We start from the raw sequence: 21233 nt of genomic DNA on the forward strand, positions 1-21233 counted from the left end.
AAATTAAAATTGTTGAAAAGATGTATTCTTGTTCTGTTTATTTATCGCTGACACATTCAATAAAAACAAACAGAAATAATCTATTTAAATTTGATTCTACTCCAAACAGAAACATTGCAGCTATAAACTATAAAACAGTCATATTTGACAGCATTCACACAAAAATAAAAATGTTCTGAAGTACTATGTGTGGCTTGTAATACTCCTAAGTCTGATTCAGCTTGTGGGTGTGGCGGTGGAGTTGACGTAAGACTCCAGGAGGAAGATGGTTTCATCTACTTGGTTCTCAGCCGAGTCTAACCTGGAGGAGAAAAGAAAAACAATGAATACAGTAACAACAACAGACCATTGCAGATCCTCATCACATGTGTTTAAGAGAATTTTAGTTCCATCTCTCTACTTGTTAATATGAAGCCTCAGGGCCTCCAGCTGTTGCTTTTCAGGAGCAGTGATCATCTCCTCCACCTCGGTCAGCTGTTCGGGCTCGGCCCCGCTGGCCTGCAGAGACGCCAGAATGGCTTCGATTCGCTGGGATTTCTCCAGTAGGCGCCTGTAAACCCAAATCAACCCGATTAACACGCTCGTCTGTGGCGCGGTGAGTGAGCCACACAACCTTGACATTGGACGATGTGAAATTATCTGGATTGCAGTCGCAGAGACACATTACTCATGAAAGACTCACTTGCTCTCTTTGGTCTCAAACAGGCGTCGCTCTATGAGGTTGGCCACTGTCTGTAGAAGCAAAATGTCCAGAGACAAGGCATTACTGAAGGCAAAACCAGCATTAAAGATGAAAAATAACCTGAAAAACTCTAATGTTTATTAACCTTGTAGCAGTTTTGTAACAGCATTCTTGCAGTAGGGAGTTGGTTGACGGTGTAAAGATAGAAAGTGCGAGACGGAGCGTAGTCAGGAGTCTTCGGGACTTCCTGAAAAATAAAAAACATAATGGTTGTTGAGCGAGGATGAGTAGGTAGATGAGGGAATAATTATGCTTGCTGTTCCCTTAATAGTCATGACTCAAATGTTCTAAATGTGCCCATTCAGTCAGTCAGTCAGTGAAAAAAACCAAACGGCACTTTTATGAAATTCTCCATTGTCACGGTTCACAAAACAATGCAGAACGAAAGATTAGACTACAGTCTTATAAAAGTGTTCTGTTAAAAATGATCTCCTCTACTTAGTAAAAAAAATGTGCCAAATAATTTTCAAAGTAGGTTTTTGGATCAGATTTTTTTGGATTCCTCCTCCTCTGCAGGCATCACTCATGTTAATAGACAAGGGAACTGCCTCGAAGAGACTTCATATATCAAAATGAATTGCAGTGATTGAGGCATCTTCTTTTTTGGCAGATTTACACGATGTTTGAGTAAAAAGTACAAAGTGGAACTGCCAGTAAAGAGTGACGACTGATTCAGCGACTCCTCCATGTTGTGTGCTTGTGGGAATTAAGGGGGGAGCATCATCATTCCAAAAACTATAATATGCGTTGGAAAAATCTCCTCCACACACCTGCAGCTGGACCAGGTTCTGTGAAAGGAGCGTGTACAGCATGTCTTTTGCCTCTTTGGCTGGAATCATGGCAAAATCCTCAACCTGCTTCTGCTCCAGATGTCGTTTCCTTAGCAACAGACGGAAGATGCGAGCTGATCGGGAGCCAAACCTGATGGCAGATTAAAAGAGACAAAATTAATAAAAGCTATGGCAAAATCGCATGTATTCACAACTAAACTACACACTGACTAACCTCTCTTGTACCACAGACTCTAGCGTGGCCCGTGCCAGGTTGGCCAGTGCTCTGTGCAGATCTGAGAGAGGAGTTCAGAAAAGCAACTGTGCTTTGTAAATCATTAGTTAAATTGTTTAAACCAGTGTGCTGATCTATGACGATATGCTCAGGACCCTCCACATTAAAAAAGGATACTGACAACATACATCCCTCCTCCACTTTCACCAGCCTTCCCCACAAACTCCATCTTAAAGTGAAAAGGAGAAGAGGATACAAACATTTTGTTCAAATAAAAGTGAAGATTAGAAAATGTATTGCGTGAGGAGGTCATACCGGGTCATCCACCAGCAGAGTGAGGTACTGGTCTAAAATAGGTCTGGAGATGTTGTAGCTGGCTGGGAGGGACCTGAAGATCTCGTTGGCTGAGAGGGGCTTTGTGCAGGTGGCAGTTGGCGAGGTTGTCACCTCACTCATCCTCAACATGGTCCTCACTATTTCACTGCTCGTCTGAGATTCAGAAAGATAATCATCATATAATCATAATACTTTTTCGTTCAAAACATAGTATTAGGCAAGACAGGAAAATTCTGGTTTTGCTGTATTGACTGACACTTTCTCACACTGGTTCATCTGGTTTATAAATCATATACCTCATTTGTTTCTCATTAAAAACCAAATGAAACAAAGATTTGAAGCAACAGTGAAATCAGTCTTCTTATCTACTGGTTGACTGAGCTTCTGCAGTCAAGTACATCACAAAGTTTCATCTATCCAGTTCCACTATTTTTTGTTGATGTGTTTTGTTTTAAGGTATTTGCTGTACTTTCAGTGGCTGGATCTTTATTTAATTGTTGACCAGATACATTTCTCTTTTGTTTTTCTTTTGTAACGCACTTTGTAACATTTTAAAAAGTGCTACATACATAAAAAAAATTTAAAAAATCATTACTATCTAACTGGTGGTAAGAAAGTGAATACGTGTAATCTCAAAATTGTTAAACTCTTCCTTAAATAATATATTTTCAGCATGTGTGTGTGAACCTGACCTGGTCCAGCTTGTTGGCTACAGCACTGATGATGGCCTGGTCTCTGAAGTGGAGATGGAACCGCTCAAAATTCACCTGCCAGTAAATCCCCTCGTCCCCATGTGTCTGAGCAACAGAGATGCAGAGCGTATGAGACACAGACAGATAGAAGGTCACGCAAACAAACAACAAGCACGAAGGATGGCTGTAACAGACAAAAATCTGAAGCCTTCATTTGAGTTTACGCGGTAGATGTGTCAAAAGTAACTACCATTTTGCGAACACTGACCTCTGAGTCTATCCTGGCCCTCTTAGCGTTCCTTTGGTCCTCCCCATCCTCACTGGCGAGCTGGCGTTTGCCGCGCCCGATGAGTGTCATGTGAGGTACGTTATAGCAGTCAGGGAAGCTCTCCGCTGCGGGCTGTGCGGTGCTGACCGGGGCAGCAGGAGTACCGGGGGTCACACTGGGAGCTGGAGTTGTGCTGTCTGTCGTTCCTGCTCCTGCTCCTGCCGGTGGAGGGCAGCGCTGAAGAAAATGGGTCTCCACCAGTTTGGAAAAGGCAGTGGAGACTTCACTGTAGTCCATACTGCGTCCCTCTAAAACCACAAAACAGAGAGAAACTTGCTGTTAAATCCATTTTACATTCTGCTCAATCACATGTAAAACAAGCTAAGTAATCTATATCGAAATCCTTTTTCTTATATAATCGACCACACCTGAATTGTGATATTAAAACATTGATAAAGTCCAGGGAGGAATGATCCAACATCTCTGCTGGACCAGCAAGGAAAAAAAAAGTGTTTTCCCCCACAGAAATATAGTTTCAAAATTGAAATCTTTTTGGCTATGATTTGACTAATTATATCATTAAAAGATAAAATTTTAAAGAAAGTATATATTTTGAGACATATCAACTTGATTGACAAGGATGAAACCTTGTAACCAGTAACTCATCCTGCCTGGTTTCTACACAGACTTTCTAATTGACAAAACCAAATCCAGGGTTCAAAACATCCATTCAGAGAACTGTGTGTTTTTGATTGATACCAACACTGACCCTCCATGTTCTGCGTGAGGCGGTCTGCGACTGTCTTAACCGTGGTGCTCATGGTCATGTGGCCTCTCTGTAGTAACTCCTCTATGATTAGCTCTCCTGTGTCACCGTATAGGGTTTTGGCGGTGTAGATGTAACGTGGGTAGCGCAGAATTCTCAGGATCCAATTGCAGCTGGTCTGGTACTCCATTGGGCTCCCAGGTCCTTTGCGACCTGAGCTGAACAAGCAGACCCCATGCTGCACCAGCACACACAGAGACTTCTTTACCTGGATTGAGAAAGAAAACGGTGGGGAAAGAGGATAATAGTTTCCCCTCACATTTACAAAATCAGTTTATAACAGTTTAGGAGCTATGCCAGAAAATCAGCTAACATATTTAATCATATATGTTTTGCAACTCTTGATGCACTAAATCCCCAAAAGAAATGCTGTCGTGTCACAAATCTGACATGCCATCTTTCTACAGCTGCAAACAGTAATCATGTAGAGCAAAGTGCAATGGTTTTACATAATTGTATTCTTCTTGCCATTGTTTCACTTGCGAATCACAACAGTATGAGTTTGTCCTGCAACATTACATTTTAATATGTGTGAAAAGAAAATTCCCAGCTAAAGCTATGAATTGCCAAGTAATTAAGTCTCTCCAGCAGAAAAGCAACTTGACCAGGGTTTGTTTTCAATCCCTTGTAAATACAAACCAGGCTTTTCATTTATCTCAATATTGCAAGAACACTTACAACTGATGAACGTGAGAAATAATTAAGTAACAACAGCGTATGTACACTTTGTTTGCATTAACTTTGGCTTCCTTCTTCTCCTGCACATCCCCATTCAGCATTATTACTATATGCTTTTAGTTGTGATATTATAACAATCCAAACACATAAAACTGTAAGCGTAAATGCCCAGACAGATAGCTACAAACTCTGACTTCTAAAACACTAAATTCTAAAACAAAAGATGTGCGCTTAAGAGAGACAGTGTGTGTCTATGAATATCTACAAAATCAACAAGCATGTGTCCAAGCCTGGACACAGTAAATGTAGGAGTCATACCAGGTCCACAGAAGGGCCAGTTTCATGAACAATGGTTCTCAAATTCTGTGCTCCACTTTTGAGCAGGTGTGTTCCCACTCTCTCCACCACCTCTCCAAAGTGCTCCCGCAGCAGCAGTCCACACAGACGTACTTCATGGGCAGTCATCTGCACAAACAAACCCACAGTAACAGTTTTCAAACAACAATAACAAACACCTGTATCAGTACAACAATCAATATACCACTGTCTTTGTATTGTTAATATACAGTATGTGGGATTAACACCTAAATTCAATAAATCCCTCATTAAAATCATTGTTAGGACATGAGAGCCCACTAACTGAAAGGTCACTGAATGCAAATATTCACAGACACTTTTTTTTTCTTCTGTTAACCAAAGTCAGATTATCTCTGCTGCTTTGATTTTGATCCTTCTTCTGTTTATGTTTCTCAAAAACCCCATACCTTCATAGAAGTGCAAAACTAAATATCACTGGAGTCCTATTTCAAAGCATTAACTGTGGTTGAACCTGCTTGGGCTACAAGTTGCACTGAACTGCTACAGAATAGATGCATCCAAAACCAATTACATTAAGGTCAATTACTGCAATTGCAGAGATCAGTGATGCCTACTTCTTACTCCAAATGATCAAATGGTGCAACAGCTCACCAAATATCAGAGAATTAAGTCCAGAAACTGAAAACCGAGTTGTGTATCAGAACTTTATTTATCCTCTTTCCTCTCCCAGTAATCATTTGATTTATCTGCCCACCCTGAATATAAAAGTGGATCACTCCAGCTCCACCTGCAGCAGCTACAACAATAACGTGCTGCCGACAGACTGACGATTAAAAACCTAATGATAACTTCATAATTTATTAGTCCCAGGGACCAAACCAGCACATTTATTTTAATAATTTAACTACATTTTGCTGATTTGTACTTTTAGTAAACAGGTTACAAACATCAGTCAGCCTATTCTTACCATCGCATGTCGTGCTTAGCATACTGGCTAACCTAAAGGCTATCGCAGACAGCTGAACACGAGATCGTCCTAAACTCCTGCGACTTTACTATTTTTACACAAACCTTTCCAAAGGACAAGTTTCTGGCCAGAAGCGGTTCTTAGTTTTAAGCATCCCACAGACCGAGGACCTCACGCATGCGGCTCGTCGATGTCAACACGAAACACTTCCGCTCTTCGCTTTTGCTCGCTGGGATTTGCCAGCAGCGCCGCGGTGCATGCTGGGACCGGAGGCGGACAGCCGTCTTCAGTTCGTGGAGGACCGACGTCAGTGTTTGTGCAGCTCTGGGGAAGATGGCGGAGGCTGCGGCTGTTCCCCCGCATCGGTTTTTCTGTCACTGTTGTAAAGGAGAAGTAAACCCCAAACTCCCGGTAAGCCAAATGTTATTTTTTTTGCTCATCTGTCATCTGTCGTAAGACGAGCGGCTGACAAGTCTGCCTCTCTGCGAATAACCGTTTGCTTCGCTTGAAAGCTAACCCCGAGCTAGCTCTTTAGCAGTTAGCGGCGTTTGTTGTTGTTAACTCACTGAAATAAACTCGTGACACTCGCGGAGGAAAAAACCAAAAACAAAACAGATATTAAAAGGAAACATCGACAGGTTTTTGTTAGGCTTGCATATTTTAAGATGGTCTTGTGAAATCACTGCTCTTGAAGCTTTGGTTTGACAGTTTGAGGATGTTGTGTGTGTGTGTGGTTTTTTTTTTTTAATTTTTTTTTTTTTGTGTGCCCTAAACAACAGAAACACCTGAGAAAGATTTGAGTTTCTGTCATTTCATTGAAAGCTTTAGATTTAACATTAGTTGATTGACAGCTGGCTGGTTTTGTGTTCAGTTTTGGTTTCTGATAAACACACTGCAGACCGGACAAGTTAGGGGATTTTTTTTTTTTTGGTAGCATAGTTAAACAGTCCTGGTTTAGTTTCAGTTTTGAAATTGAAAAGTAACAGGACTGTAATGGCATTAATGTTCAGACGCAGACAACACAAGTCTTGACAGACTTTCATCAACCTTAGGAGGCTTTAAATATATATATATATATATATTATCCCGGATAATTGGTGGGTTTTCATGGCCAGTTTATTCGGTACAGGCTTGCAGTAAACTCTGGCCTAATCTAAGTTATCATGTCCATTGAATTATTAATCATTGTGGAGGTATATCATTGGGCTGCAAGTAAAGTTTATTTTCATTCGCAATTAATAATCTTCTTTTTTCTCAATTAGTTGTTTGATCTTTAAAATATCAGACAATTGTAAAAAAAAAAGTAAAACCAAAACATTATCAGTATATTATCATGGAGAACTAAAACAACTACAAAATATTCACATTTAATGAGCTGGAATTAGAGAATTTCAGCATTTTCTTTTTCGTTAAAACATGACTCAAAATGATTAATCGATGATCAAAATAGTTGGCAATAGGGCTATCGATATCTACTGATGTCGTGATAATAATATGATAATACATTTGATTTGATTTCATACAAGAAAAGCAGCTCAAAGTGCTTCACAGCAAGAAAATTACATGGTAATTCCAATAAAAAAAACAGATATAAAGGAACATAAAAACATAAATAAATAAAATATTTAAGAACAGATCAAATTAAACACAAGACAAAATAATTAAATGAAAGAATAAAGCTAACTAGATGACTGGTGTTGCTTTCACAAAAAAGACGAGCTTTTATAAATAATCATCAGAAAGGTGGATACAACGACTAAGTGAGTAAAGGTAAATAATAGAGGGGCTGGAACAGTTTGGGGAATTCGGGTGATTACAGCACTGCACTGTAATGCAGCTTTTAATATCAGGAAAAGATGACACTTTACCGTATTGGGAGATTACAATATCCAAAATCTAAGACAATATCTATTCAAAAGTCACAATACAACTAAATATCATGTTTAATACTGTGTAATTATATTGAGAAGACCTGAAATGATAAGCCAATTAACCGTGTAGTTTGTCCTCAGAAAAAAAATTGTCAGCTACACTTTTCTTGAAGCTAATCTTCACATGAGCGATGCTGGTAAATTATGATATAGGTCTTTTATGATAGAAAATGTAATATCTTTGGTTTTAATCAGGTGGTAAAATTTGAATATGTCAACTTGTAATGTAGGCCACGGTGATCTTAATTTTTAAATGTCTTCATCAAACAAATGATAAACCAAAAATAAGCAATACAATTCTAAGCATTAAGCATTAAAGGTCATAGACTGTGTATCTAGTCCTCATTGATTGATAAATATTAGTTGTACAATATAGTCATAATAAACAGGGAAGTGAGAGGTGTGTGTGTGTGTGTGTGTGTCTCTCTCTCTCTCTCTCTCTCTCTGTCTGTCTAAGTGTGTGTCTAACAGTCCATGTGTCAGTAAGTCAGTCCACCAGATTGTGTTGTCAGCTGAATCTTTGTTTTTATGGTATGGTCGAGGGTAATTCCCGGCTGCTCCATCACTGACACTAAACTGGCCTGCTTCTCTCAGACACACTGAGACTTATGACATGTCTTCTCCACTGAGCCAACTGACTGCAACACCCGAGATTATCGCCCAACACTACGACTACTACTACTACAGCATATCCAAGGAGTCGTGTCTCAATTTATATAGCGGAATGAATAACCTGTGAGCAAATGACACACAGCTGACATGAGTGGTTGCACTTCCTGCAGGGTTTTCTGACTACTTCCAACCACAAAATTGTTTTTTAGACACCCCCCTCCTCCTCCCCGCCCCCGATTTTTGTAAACTAATAGAAGTTGTCAAAATGTTTTATGAGTTTGAGAATGGTAATTAATGTTTTGTTTAAAAAACAAAACAACAACAACAAAAAAAACTCCTTGTGATCTCCACAATAGAAGAATGTAATCTAAAAAGCTGATCTTTTTTTTTTTTTTTTTTGCGACCCGCTTTTTAATTCCCGTATGTTACACAACAAACGTTTCAGTCCCTTCTAACCCTATCTGTATGTTGAAATGACCCCTACTTCAATCGCAATCCTATTCCCGTGGTTTAAACGCCCCGGCTCTGAGTGACAGAACCATGTACGATTCAGGTGCACACAGTGGCAGCAGTGTTTTCCTTGTTCTGTTGCACGGGTATCTTAACACCTTAGGCGTGGTTGGCAGACCAGCTCTACCTCCTTGGTGGCATTCATAAAACACACACCATCACACAAATCTGTCGGAGATTGTCCTGCTGTGCTCTTTTGTTGACCAAGCCAGTCAGCAAGCGATCTTTACGGTGTTTTTATGATGCCTTTGAAGGGCCTGCTGTTAGACTACAGTGGATTATTATTTTTTTTTTTTATTTTTTTCAGATTTTAATATCACAATTTTCCATATACAATACAAAGATATTATTTAAAGAAAATTAAACAGATGTTGAACATAATGAACTGTTTTTCTTGCTCATGCATTACATTTAAAAATAAGTCACGCATGCATTTTAGTGATCTTTTATTTGCAATGTTCTTGTAATTATTTATCTGTATAACAGAATAATAATAATACAGAAAGGTCTATTGCCACCAAATTATTTTTCTAAAGTAGACCTGAAATAATCGGTTTATCAATCTTTAGTCAATTGACAGGAAATTAATACGCAGCTATTTTCAGAATAATATATTTGTTTCTGTAAATGACAAATATTTATTGGTTCCAGCTTCTTCTCTGTGAGAATTTGCTCCTTTCTTCTACTTTATGTCCTCGTCAACTGAATTTTTTTGAGTTTTTGGACAGTTGGTGTGCCAAAACCCAACAGTTGAATCGTGGCCTTGGTTTCTAGAAAATTGAAATGAGCACTTTCCCTGACCTATTTGACTCCTCCGTGACTCAATTTTTGTTGTTACTCTTTACAGGAGTACATCTGTCCAAGATGCGAGTCAGGTTTCATAGAGGAAGTAACAGAAGACTCCAGGTAAGAGACTCTTATTGTTCCAGCTGTCCATTTCTCTTTTCCAGACAACACACAAGGCTGAAGCCTGTTAGTGTTGGTCTGGAACAAGAGCAGGTAAATGGAATGAATGAAGAGCACTCATGTTGCACCGTTCCACCTTTTCGCTCACTCTGCAGTTTTGTTCAAGGCTAACGCTAAAGCTGAACATGTGTACAGGATTCAGTGCATGTTGCTAAGAGTGTGTCTTTTGTTCCCTTGTGCACTGTTTCCCTCAGCCTCCTAGAGGGCGGCGCTAACGGGATAGATGACACAGCTACACAGTTTGCAGAGGTATGAATTGATCTGCAGGGTTTTGGGGAGTAGAGGAAGGAACACAGAATGAAGAGGTTTGATAGGAATAATGTATGTTGCGATTTACTCAATCTGTTCCTTCCCTTGTTTTCTCCTCTCACCTTCCCTTCGGCCCCTGTCCTTCGCTTTCTTATTGCATGCTGACTTCTTTTCTTCCGTCATCGTTGCACTGCTTGCTTTCTCTGTCCCCACCTTTCTTTCTCAACCCCTCCCCGCCCCCCTCCTTCACATTGTCACCCGTCTCCTCCTCTAACCCTGCCGTCCCTACAGCTATGGCACCTCTTGTTACTGGAGCGGCCATTTACGACAGACAGTGACAGCCCTGACTCCGAACCTCGGCTCCCCGGAGGACGCCTTGGGGGCTTCGGTGACCTGGGAGGGCTGGGGGGCCTGGGGGGGCTGGGAGGGGGACCGATCGGTGGATCCGTCCCAGCGGGCCTCGGTGGACCTATGGGGGGGCTACTGGGAGCCGGGGAACACTGGGGACCGGGACGTCCCCCTCGTCTGCACAGCCAGAGGAGGTACCGGTCTCGAGGCAGCAGCAGCAGGCCAGACCGCTCACCCGCTGTGGAAGGGTGAGTAACTGACCGGTTCAGCCTCCTCGTCTTGTCTGTCTTACCGTCCGCTTGGCTCTTGTCTCTACATTGCATTCTCCCACTTACAATGCCAGCGGTATTTATGCTCTTACGGTCATTACTGTCCTTTTTTTTTATTTTTTTTTTTTTTTTTTTTATGGTTCGACCGATTATCGGCTGCAATATTTAGCATTTTTACGATTATCGATATATTTTTTTTTTATTCAATCGCCGATCAAATAAATGAATAAAAAATACGCTGCCTTGGCTCTGATCTCAGTCTGTAGTCACCACTCTGTGGTGTTGAGCAATGTCCCGCCCACAACTTTATTACAACTTGGCAGAGGACTGTGTCAAGGGTGAAACAGGAAACACGGCAGAAGTTAAAACACCTCAGTCCTCAATGCGTGAGGAGCAAAAACACCACAGTCATGTCATATTTACTCTTTTTCAGAGTTTAACGACACACGTTGTGTTTGGTAAAAGTTCGCCTCGCACGGTAGCGGGACGGTGTCTCTCACACAGACACAGTGCAGCAGAACGGAGAGAGTGAACGTTACTGGAGTTGATAACGACTACACTCGTTACATGACTGTAAAACAAAACAAAACAAAAAACCGCAAGAAAAGCCCAAAGTTAAACTATCGGTGAACAAACCCGAGAAACGTTTTCAAATCATGTATCAAACATTCTGCTGGTTCTTCAGTAAAGGACTTCTTTGTTTTTCCACTAAATAACCCACATTGCAGTGTACCTTGTAATAAGATGACATAGTGGCAGCATTCATTCATTTGAATTAAGTTTTGTGTTCGAATTTATTATTCAAAATTCGGACACAAAGATTTTCATTTTTACTGCATATCTATATCGGTTCCAAATATCGGTTTATCGGTCTCCTTGATTACCAATAATCAGTCGACCCCTACTTTTTTTTTTTATGACCGATTACATTAACTGCTGCATATTTTCTGTTTGTCAGGATTGTACAACAGTTTCTCGCTGGTCTCTTTGCCACCTCTGGAGTCCCTGGCTCACCTCCCCTCTCATGGTAATTTAAAATCAAAGTAGCATCGCCGTGTCGGCGCTGTTGTAAATGCGATTTAGCATGAACTCTGTTTGTCTGCGTCTCTTTCAGGACGGGGATGCTGCACTCTAACCCCGGGGACTACGCCTGGGGGCAGGGAGGGTTAGACGCTGTGATAACGCAGGTAGACCAAACTTCTTGCCAGGTGTGTGTTCCCGTCACTTTTTCCATTACGCTCCAGTTTAAAATGATGTGCGTTTCTAGTTACTAGGTCAGTTGGAGAACACGGGCCCTCCTCCAGCAGAGAAAGAGAAGATCTCTTCGCTCCCAACTGTCAATATCTCTCAGGAACAAGCGGGTCAGTTCTTCCTCATTCCTATTATTTCCTCCCTGTTTCACCATGTTTTTCTTTCCAGGTCCTTGAAGTACAACTTGCAGGGTTGCCTTGGCTGAAGTAGTCATTTTAGCCCTGTGCATGGGTCAACCTTGGCTTATTACACGCACGCACGCACACACACACACACACACACACACACACACACACACACACACACACACACACACACACACACACACACACACACACACACACACACACACCATACTGTAGGACAGAGCAGCTGTATGTAAATCTGCTGCAAAATTTGTGTTTTAAAGTGGCTTTAGTTTTAAAGAAGTGTTTTAAAATTAGAACATACCACTCTTGCTTGTTAAAGCCGGTGATGTTATGTTCTGTCCAGTCACAGTCAGTAACGTTAAGAAAGAAGTCTAAAGAGCTGCAACCTAACTTCTAAAAAGGAATTAAACTCCTCTGCCAGTCCTCTGTAAAGTAAGATATTACTTGTTTTTAGTTCCACACAATTACATTACGTTTATACCTCTTTTGTAAAAATGAGCTAATAATAAATGAGGTTATTTCTTTACTGGAGAAGTCTGTGCACTATTTGAATACAGCATGAAATGTCTGTATGCTTTTCTGCTGCTGCCATGAGGAGCCTCTGAAACGGTGTCTTTCTGGGACAAAATGCCCATTAACCTTCAGAGTATCAACAGACGTTTTTCATCTACGCCAGTTCTTTTTTTTTTTTTCCTCTTTTGGATCAGTTCTTTTCAACTTCCTCTTCTGCGTACGCTGCCCTATTTTACCACTCGGCTGAAACCATGTGCTTGGTTACGCTGCCGAGCTTTTGCCGGACTCTCGATAGCTGATTTGTTGGGATAAATGAACATCCGTGTGCCTTTTTCAGGCCTTTGTTTGCGTGTTTTTATTCAGCAGTGAGCCTGTGCTCGTCACCATATATTTGTCTCAATTCTCCGCTTAGAAATGAAACGAGGCTGCAGTGCAGGTTGGCTCCAAGAAATGGGACTGCGAAACACAACAAAGACATTTTCAAGATTTTGTGAAGTGACTGAAGTTAAGGACCAAAAATCACAACAGTATTGCTATCGGGTAAATAAGTAACACCACATTTATTTGTCCTGCAGACTGCTGTATGGAATGTCCCGTGTGCAAAGAGGACTTTGCAGTGGGAGAGCCAGTCAGACAGCTACCCTGTAACCACTTCTTTCACTCAGACTGTATAGTACCGTGGCTGGAAATGGTAAGACAAAGACCGAAGAACTTTGTACAATAAAATAATGTAATAAATCATAAATGACAGATAGTGCTCTACATTATTTATTAACAATGGTCCTGACAGTGTTAGGATGTGCCGAAACCTTAAACATGTGATTTGATCACCTGATAATCATCATGGAAATACCGGGGAGAATTTGAGTATCACTTTGTATTACTGTGGGAGTTGAACTGTGTTACTGATGAGATGAACTTACACTGTGTTCCAAATTCAAACTACTAACTGTAGACGTAATGTACTTTATCCATATAGTCTATTTGTTGCAGTTATACAACCGGTGTGCCAATTCAATTCAGAAATGGAGAAAGAAATCTCCAAATATTTGTTTCTGAACTGTTTGACTATCATCAGCAGTTAGTGTGCGAGCTGCTCCTTTGTTTCCGTTGTGAATTGCTCTGTGGGAGAACAGTGTACAAAACTGTACTTCAGAAAGAGAGGTTTATCATTATACATGCCGTTTTGAGAGTTTTGACACTTTTCCAGTATGAACTCGCAACACTCAAAAATCTGCTTAGAATTTATATGGAGTTGGGACGAAGTGCAGGTTTAACACAAAATCAGGGCGAATTTAAGAAATCTGAAAATTGCACATTTCCTTGATGTTCGTGTAAATTGAAGTTGGCAGTGGTGAAGCTTTGGTGGCATATAGTTCACTTGATCATGTTTGAAAAAAAAAAAAATAGGACTAAAATAAGGGGCCTCTACTTGTAAGAACTCTTCTCGGATACTTGTGAGAAAACTGCCCGACGCTAACATTGTCTACACTTTGCTCTGTCAGCATGACACATGTCCAGTGTGTAGGAAGAGTTTGAACGGAGAAGACAGCAGCAGCCAGCCCCCGTCAGAGTCCCCCTCCCTCTCTATGGACCCCCGCACACAGGAGAGATGGTCCTTCTGAGACACCCACCCGTCTCGTCCCTCGCTTCCCCTCGCCTACATCCGACAAAACGCTTCTCACTTTTCCTCTGTTCATCTCTGTTGTCATCATAATCATCTCGGTCTCAATTTTTGTACTTTTTATTTTTTATTTTAATGCCTTTCTCCTCCATGTACCGTTCCTATACAGACGTCTTAACAGCCCGTCGAGGTCTGCTTGACCTCTTGTTTTTGCCTAATAACAAACCAGCCTAGATTGATGTTCATGACGCCCATGTCTTCTGTACTTTCAAGGAAACTCCTTTTACATCCTTCTTTAAATGTACTGCTGCAATACACTATGGTGGAGAAATGCCAGACTTTATATCCTATATTGTGCCCACTTTTCTCATCTGGAGATTAACTAAATCCTGCACCTGAGCCCTGTAAAGGCATATGGGAAGTCTGTGGGGGATACTTTCAACTCTTGGCATTTACAGAGGCAGGACATAACAACATGAACACCCATCGCCCCGAAATAAATACTGTGTTTATGAAGGGTATAGATAATGTCCCATTTTTGTTGAGATTGTGTCAGGAAGCTGTTGAGTGAACTCTCGTTTATATATATTATGTGTTTTATTGGATTGCATTGTAAAGGTGTTCACGTTATTGTGTCCACGCTCTGTAGCGTAAAATGGAGTATTTTGTAGGAAACATACTGAGTCGTTTAAATCTCCACAAACGGAAGCTGTGACTTCTGAATAAAGGATGGGACTCCTTGTACCTTTCAGGACTCTCTAAATCTGAAAAAACATAAAATAATAAGCGTTGTACCAGTAAGGGAATGAAATTAAGAATCCTCAGCTCGGCCCCTTATCTGATGCTAATGACGTACTCCTCCTGGTGTATATATTATAACAGATGGCATCCCTCTGTCATTTTGTTTCTCTGTTTAGGATTCTCTTGTTTCACATTTTTATCACTCTTTTTTGATGTAAATAATAATAATTTTAGTCCAACAACTTGAGGTTTGCAAAAGAAAAAAAAAAAACATTGAGAATGGAGACGCAAATGTGAAATACCTGGTTATCAAACTGTATATTATATATATGAAAAAAATGTCTATGATGTATTAATAAATTGACAAAAAAAACCTGTCATTTTCATTGCTCCCAACCCATTTAATAGAGGTACCTTTTTTTTTTTTTTACCTTCTTAGCACTTAAAGACACCTAAAGTTGACATGAGACAGTTTGATCAATATGTGCTTTATTTACTATAAAATTAAAAGATTAAATAGCAACAGCAGAAGTAATTTACAAATTCTGTACAACATTTAGGTGTGACCTGAAGAGGACACTTCAAGCATCTTATTAGCTGGAACTGAAAGCACCGGTGATGCTGCAGCACAGGTTGCTGTGGTAAACTGATACAATCGTTACTTTCAGGTACCATTTTTGTTTAGAACCGGTAAGTAAAAAGGGATTTTGAATGAAATATTCTGAGGTTAACTTAAGTGATCACTGAGGCGAGGTGCTGAAAAGCGTGGCAGCGAAATAATCTTGCACTTATCGATGGAAATATGGAAACGGTTGATACTGGCGAAGTACTCAAATTAATACACGCTTTGGTAACGAGAAGGTTCCAGCATGAAATGCTTGGTTTTTGTTTCCATTTGAAAAGTACAGTGAAACGTTGGTAACGTGGTTCAGGTGAGACAAACGTGTGATCAATGTGTGTTCCAGGCAAGTGTTAGCAGTGAATGAGGTGGAGCAGATGAGGAGATGTAACCCACAGCAGGATCCCAGACCTCAAACTGGATCACTGTTGAGGACCTAACAATACACACACACACACACAGAGTTCAGAATCCACCTATCATTTACACATACCGAGACAGATTTAGTGTACAGTACCTGTTGAGTATGATGAGCACCACCGAGCCGTCTGGTCTGATGAAGGCTGAGAACTGCAGGTCTGTTTCTCCACTAGCAGACACCCCAACTCTCCAAGACCCCTCCCACAGGAACTTACTGTGTAAAAAGATCAGGTATGCCGGTCAGGTAAGCCAATAATGGAACAAATATGACATCTAGTGTGAACAAAGATCGCGTACCTGAAGTGGGCCATGCTGTAGAAAGTCGGTTGCTTGTAGAAGACGTCACGCTTTGCATCCACTATAACAGGACTGTCAACAAAGTTTTTAACCCAGTTTGGCCCTCCAGTCTGGTCCAGTGCCAGGTTCCAGTCAGTCCAGCCCACCACATAATGATTGAAGTCCTGCCACAGAAAAAAAAAAACACCCTCAGTTTAGCATCTAATGCCTCGTCTGTGTTCTGAAACTTTGCAGGAAGATGTATGGTTCATTAAGTGAATCTGTGGTTTGTTTTAAATGTCACAAGGACAGCACATCTACAGAAACAAACCCCTCCTGATTCTCAACAATGTCCACAGCCTGAATGCACCCATGTAAAATAGATAGAATGGAGGGAGTCCAATTTCCCTTGCGAGAAAGTAAAGAAAGAAGAAACAAAACACCCGTTCCAGGTTGCTTTGACGGCCTGCAGGCAGTTTGAGGCGAGCATGTGCAGCAGAGTGCAACTTGTAAACCTGCACTGCAGCACAGAGGGAGGTGACTCGCCTTTCTGGACCGGCTCACAGCCTGTCGAACCTCACGTCTGTTACGGTGGATCGGACTGAACGAGCCTCGTGATCTCACCTCTATCATGTCGTGTGCATACTGTTCAGCTCTGTCCCAGCTCCCCAGCTTCACCCCTCGGTCTAGTAGATTCCAGCCAGCACAGGCCTCTGTGCCGAACAGGTAATACTCCGGGTAGAGGTGATGGGTGACTCCCAGGCTTATCTCCGCTGGGACCAGACTGTCCATGTACCAGTGGACTGCTACGCCGTGAATGTACTTTCCTGCATGAACGTCATTTAGGACCTGGAGGGACAAGCAAAAAAAAAAAAAGACTTTAGTTTCCAGAGTGAAAGTATTTGCACGTCTTGAAAAGTACTACAAAAATTGGATTTTGTTTCCTCAAAAAAGGCTTCAAAATTTTATCATCTATCAAATGGAGAAAATCACATATTAGGCTCCAAAAGTCTATCTTTACTAAATGATGGGGTCCTGCCGTAGCTTTATTAATACAATGAGGGTTATTACTCAATGGTGCTCGGCCCTCTGGTTGAACTTTTATTTGTTCATTTTCTTTATACACACACATTATTCACCATCTTCTCTGAGTACAAATATAGCACCTATGATATTACACTTAGGAGTAGACAATTATAATTTCTCCATCCCTCCCCCCTTGTATTTTTTTTTTTTAGGGGGTGGGCACTATGTGTTGTTTGTTGTTCTTTTGTGCTTTGTACCTGAATATCATGTGTACAAAGACTACATACAGCTGAAAAACAGACAAAGAAAGTAACTGTCTGAAAATTCATTCCAAAAAAAAATAAATAAAAGGTATTAAAAGTCTAAAATATTTCCTCTTATCTGTGATTGCAGGCTGTCAAGACTCATTACACAACTATCAACCTTCTTGTGGACTTTCAGCCAATGTCATAAGACCTATTGCAAGAACTCTCACTACTGCTAGCTACAGTAGCTGGAAAGTTCATCATTTCATTATAGGCAAGTGTTGATTTGATCAAAAACTACAATTAAATCATTTTGATTGGTTAATCCATCCATATATTTTATACTGCTTATCCAGATTTAGGCCATGATTTATAATTAATTACTTTATTATAAATTTCTACTTTGTAATAAAAAAATATAACATTCCTACTTTTTTTCCATCATACTTTGAAACTTTGGCAGAAATAGGTATAAAATGACCTTCTGTTTGCCATTAAAAAAATCTTAATTTAACTTATGAACCCTGCAGAAAGCTTGCTTGTCCTTGTTTTTGAACTCCCTAACAGCAACAAACTTATCTCAGCGACTAAACAAGACAGACATCTTTCTTCAGATGGATTCTTCTCACTTACATTGTCAGTTTTAGACGCCTGCCTTCACAGAACAGTTTGGAGGCCAAATAGGTGAAACTAGAAGTCTAAAAAGCCATTTATTCTTGCTGACAACATAGTATAGCGTTTTAGCTGTTCACCAGTATCTGAATATTTTTTTAGCTTCTTCTTCATTATGTTGATTGTTACCTTATGTTGTATTATTTTACATTATGATCTTACGTTATCAGGCGCAGATGTTTTAGAGGTGACTCATTTCTTTTATTTTATTCTCCTGATACTAAATTCCTGTCGTTACGTCTGCAACAACACTAGTGTGGCCTCAGGTAAAATAAAGTTAGCTGTGACTTTTCCCACTATCTCTCCGTCCTTGGACTCACGACTTTGGCCCAGTGGGGCAGCAGCAGGCGGTTGTCATCCAGGATGAGGATGTGTGTGTGTGGGTATGACGAAGCATGCAAAGCAGGGCCCAGGTCCAGAGCCACCCAGTCCCTCTGCTCCTCAGGAGTGAAGGCCAGAGCCTGAAAACTACAGAGAGACAAAGACAGTTCTCACTCTGTTGCAACATTTAGAAGTCACAAGGATGCTTAATATTGTTTCATATTAAATCATTTGTAAAATCATGACATGGCAGACCTGTAGTTTGTTATCTGTCCTGCAGAGGGCTCATTTCCTGTGGTCAGAGCCCAGAAGGTCAAGTTATACTTTGCATATTCCTCAAGGAACCTGAGCGGAAAAATGAAAGCGCCCATCAGAATAAATTTCTCATTTATGAAGCTCTTCCAGCATGCGATATCTCTAAAGCCGCTCAAGTCACCTGATATAGTACTGAGCCCATGTTTTATGCTCCTTCCCCCCCGGCTGGCCCTTCAGGGAGCCCTTTCCTATGAGTGATCCACTAGTTTTCATCCAGGCGGGGGCGCTCCAGGCGCTGGCCAGCAGAGACAGGGGACGAGGAGACAAGGCCTGGGCTCGCTGCAGGAGAGGGATCTGAGATAAAGCAGAGGAAGAGCGGTTAGAGACGTGGAGTGATGGACGTGCCCGTGTGGAAGGAGAAAGACAGAGACCTTCATGTTGATGTCTTCAGGGGCCAGAGTGAAATTGTCCAGGCCGTAGTCTCCAGGTGAGTCAGCATAGGTGTACAGGCGGGTGGAGAAGTCACAGCTGGCCATGGGGACGCGCACAACGCTGTAGCCGATACCTGCCACAATACACAGCATCAATAACAACTGCGGGAAAATGTAATATTGTAATTCATCAATGAACAGAGGAAAAATGTTTTTATGCCGTATGCTGGAAACCTCCATACTTGAGTGACGCAAACCGAAAAGGTTATATATATTTTTTTTTTAATCATTTTGTTTCTGTATGCAAAGAGGTTTTCTCTCTGTGCACATAACAATAAAAACGGTTTCTTTTAAGATGCTGCTCACAGAACATGTAAAAAACCCAAACATTTTCTATCATGTTGAAGCAGGGAAATCATTGCCATGTGCAAAACACCACTTGCTGTGTGTTTAACAATAAAAACATAGTAATAAAAATAATACATTTGTTGATTATTCTTGCCAAGTCAGGAAAAATAAAATAATGGCATAATAGGCAGAATTCAAGGATATTTTAAACTATATAATAAATGTTTCCTTTACTAATTGTCTGCGTTTCAATCTCCTTGTAGCATTCTAATTACTGTTAACTGCATTACACCTTTGACTTTTTCCTGTCAAACCTTTTAGTATTATGTTACTGCTTGATGTTGTACTGTCCTCAGTGAACCTGTAAAGAGGGCCCGGTCTCACTTGAGACAAACATTGCTAACCTCAGTGAAACTTACCTATTTAAATAAAGGTTAGACAAAACAAACACAAAAATTCCACTGTTTGAAAATGGGCCGTTTCTCCTGATATCAGCTCATACCTTCGCTGGAGAAGTACTGTCGCAGCAGCTGCTCCTGTGCACCGGCAGATAGAGACAGTATGTTGATGGCTGCTGCGTCTGTCATAGCTCCCCCAAATCCCCTCATCTTCTGGTACTTCTGGTAGGGGACGATAGTCAACCTGAGGCCTGAAAGAAACGCATAAACAAAAGACAAGCTCTGCTGCTGCTGTTTCAACATCACAGACAGGACGATAAAATGCTCGTCCTCCTCTCACCTGCTCCAGAGCCGTTCACCTGGACCTGACCCTGCCCGGCCTCCATTCTGCTGCCCGCCATGCTGCTCAGGTAGGACGAGTACTGACCCAGTGGAGGCAGGGTGACCGACCCAACACTGTCACAGTAGGTTGAATTACACTCACACACCACCGAGCCATGACCAAAGTTCCTGGGAACACACTTACTGCCTCCTGGGAGGGGAACAAATCACGGGAACTTTTTTTTTTTTTTTCTCTGCACATACAAACAGGACATTTTGTAAACAAACCATGTTGGTGTTGCGTTTGTTACCTGTGGAGAGGATCACTTCTGCTGCGATGAAAACAAGAGCCAGAAGGACAGATGATGACAATGACAGCGCCATTTTAACTGGAAACAAAGTAGATCCAAACAAGAATACAAAAACAGCAAATTCAAATCCCACTGGTTCAACAATGGTCAGGCAGCTCAACCACAACAACGACCAGGTTGCTGTTTGCCGTGCTGACACACACACATTTCATTGTCAATTCAGTCGGAGCAATTTATAAACCACTTTCTTACCCGAGAGGACTGAGACAGAAACTCTGTCATGTCCTAGAGGTGAGCTCGACAACTTGCACTCAGCCTGTCACCTTAGTTTGGTCCAGTCTGACATACCAGAGCTTCCTGAAGCGGCTTCTCACAATTGTAGGCCAGTCATGTGGCTTCAGGGGCGGTCACGTGAACAACCACGCAATGACACGTATCAGCCGCCAGGTGGTACTGTACCACCAAGTATCAATAAACAAATGAATGTGCCTGATTTTCCATGTCTTTGCAAGGTTTTCTGAGCTGCTCAAGTAAATATAGCTTTGTAAAATGTTTTAATACCATTATCACAATTCTTTATGCCATTGATAATAAC

General features: G+C 41.1%; 3 protein-coding genes across 3 annotated transcripts; 1 reads left to right on the forward strand and 2 right to left on the reverse strand.

The window, feature by feature from the left end:
* Window positions 1-21: 21 nt before the first annotated feature.
* Window positions 22-6027, reverse strand: polr3c (polymerase (RNA) III (DNA directed) polypeptide C). Its single transcript, XM_069695887.1, has 13 exons — window positions 5937-6027; window positions 4866-5012; window positions 3813-4077; window positions 3044-3351; window positions 2776-2880; window positions 2063-2236; window positions 1925-1976; window positions 1748-1808; window positions 1513-1663; window positions 828-929; window positions 683-732; window positions 401-550; window positions 22-301 (listed from the first exon to the last, which is right to left on the reverse strand). The coding sequence occupies exons 2-13, from the start codon at window positions 5010-5012 to the stop codon at window positions 217-219; spliced, it is 1650 nt and encodes a 549-aa protein (XP_069551988.1). The 5' UTR covers window positions 5937-6027; the 3' UTR covers window positions 22-216.
* An 83-nt stretch (window positions 6028-6110) lies between these two features.
* On the forward strand, window positions 6111-15017 carry rnf115a (ring finger protein 115a). The gene is made up of 9 exons (XM_069695889.1): window positions 6111-6243; window positions 9733-9791; window positions 10046-10100; window positions 10392-10696; window positions 11676-11744; window positions 11832-11904; window positions 11985-12078; window positions 13206-13321; window positions 14136-15017. Exons 1-9 carry the CDS (start codon window positions 6166-6168, stop codon window positions 14253-14255), a joined length of 969 nt encoding a protein of 322 aa, XP_069551990.1. The 5' UTR covers window positions 6111-6165; the 3' UTR covers window positions 14256-15017.
* Window positions 15018-15467: 450 nt separating this feature from the next.
* On the reverse strand, window positions 15468-21007 carry gba1 (glucosylceramidase beta 1). Its single transcript, XM_069695888.1, has 12 exons — window positions 20891-21007; window positions 20639-20716; window positions 20347-20538; window positions 20111-20257; window positions 19261-19394; window positions 19011-19183; window positions 18830-18919; window positions 18574-18721; window positions 16935-17159; window positions 16332-16495; window positions 16132-16248; window positions 15468-16050 (listed from the first exon to the last, which is right to left on the reverse strand). The coding sequence occupies exons 2-12, from the start codon at window positions 20709-20711 to the stop codon at window positions 15945-15947; spliced, it is 1569 nt and encodes a 522-aa protein (XP_069551989.1). The 5' UTR covers window positions 20712-20716; window positions 20891-21007; the 3' UTR covers window positions 15468-15944.
* Between the last annotated feature and the right edge of the window lie 226 nt (window positions 21008-21233).

This window comes from Brachyistius frenatus, unplaced genomic scaffold (assembly GCF_029030835.1).
Source record: "Brachyistius frenatus isolate BFR_SWC_R1_liver_20210118 unplaced genomic scaffold, ASM2903083v1 Contig_20, whole genome shotgun sequence".
In the NCBI taxonomy this organism is placed as follows: domain Eukaryota; kingdom Metazoa; phylum Chordata; class Actinopteri; family Embiotocidae; genus Brachyistius; species Brachyistius frenatus.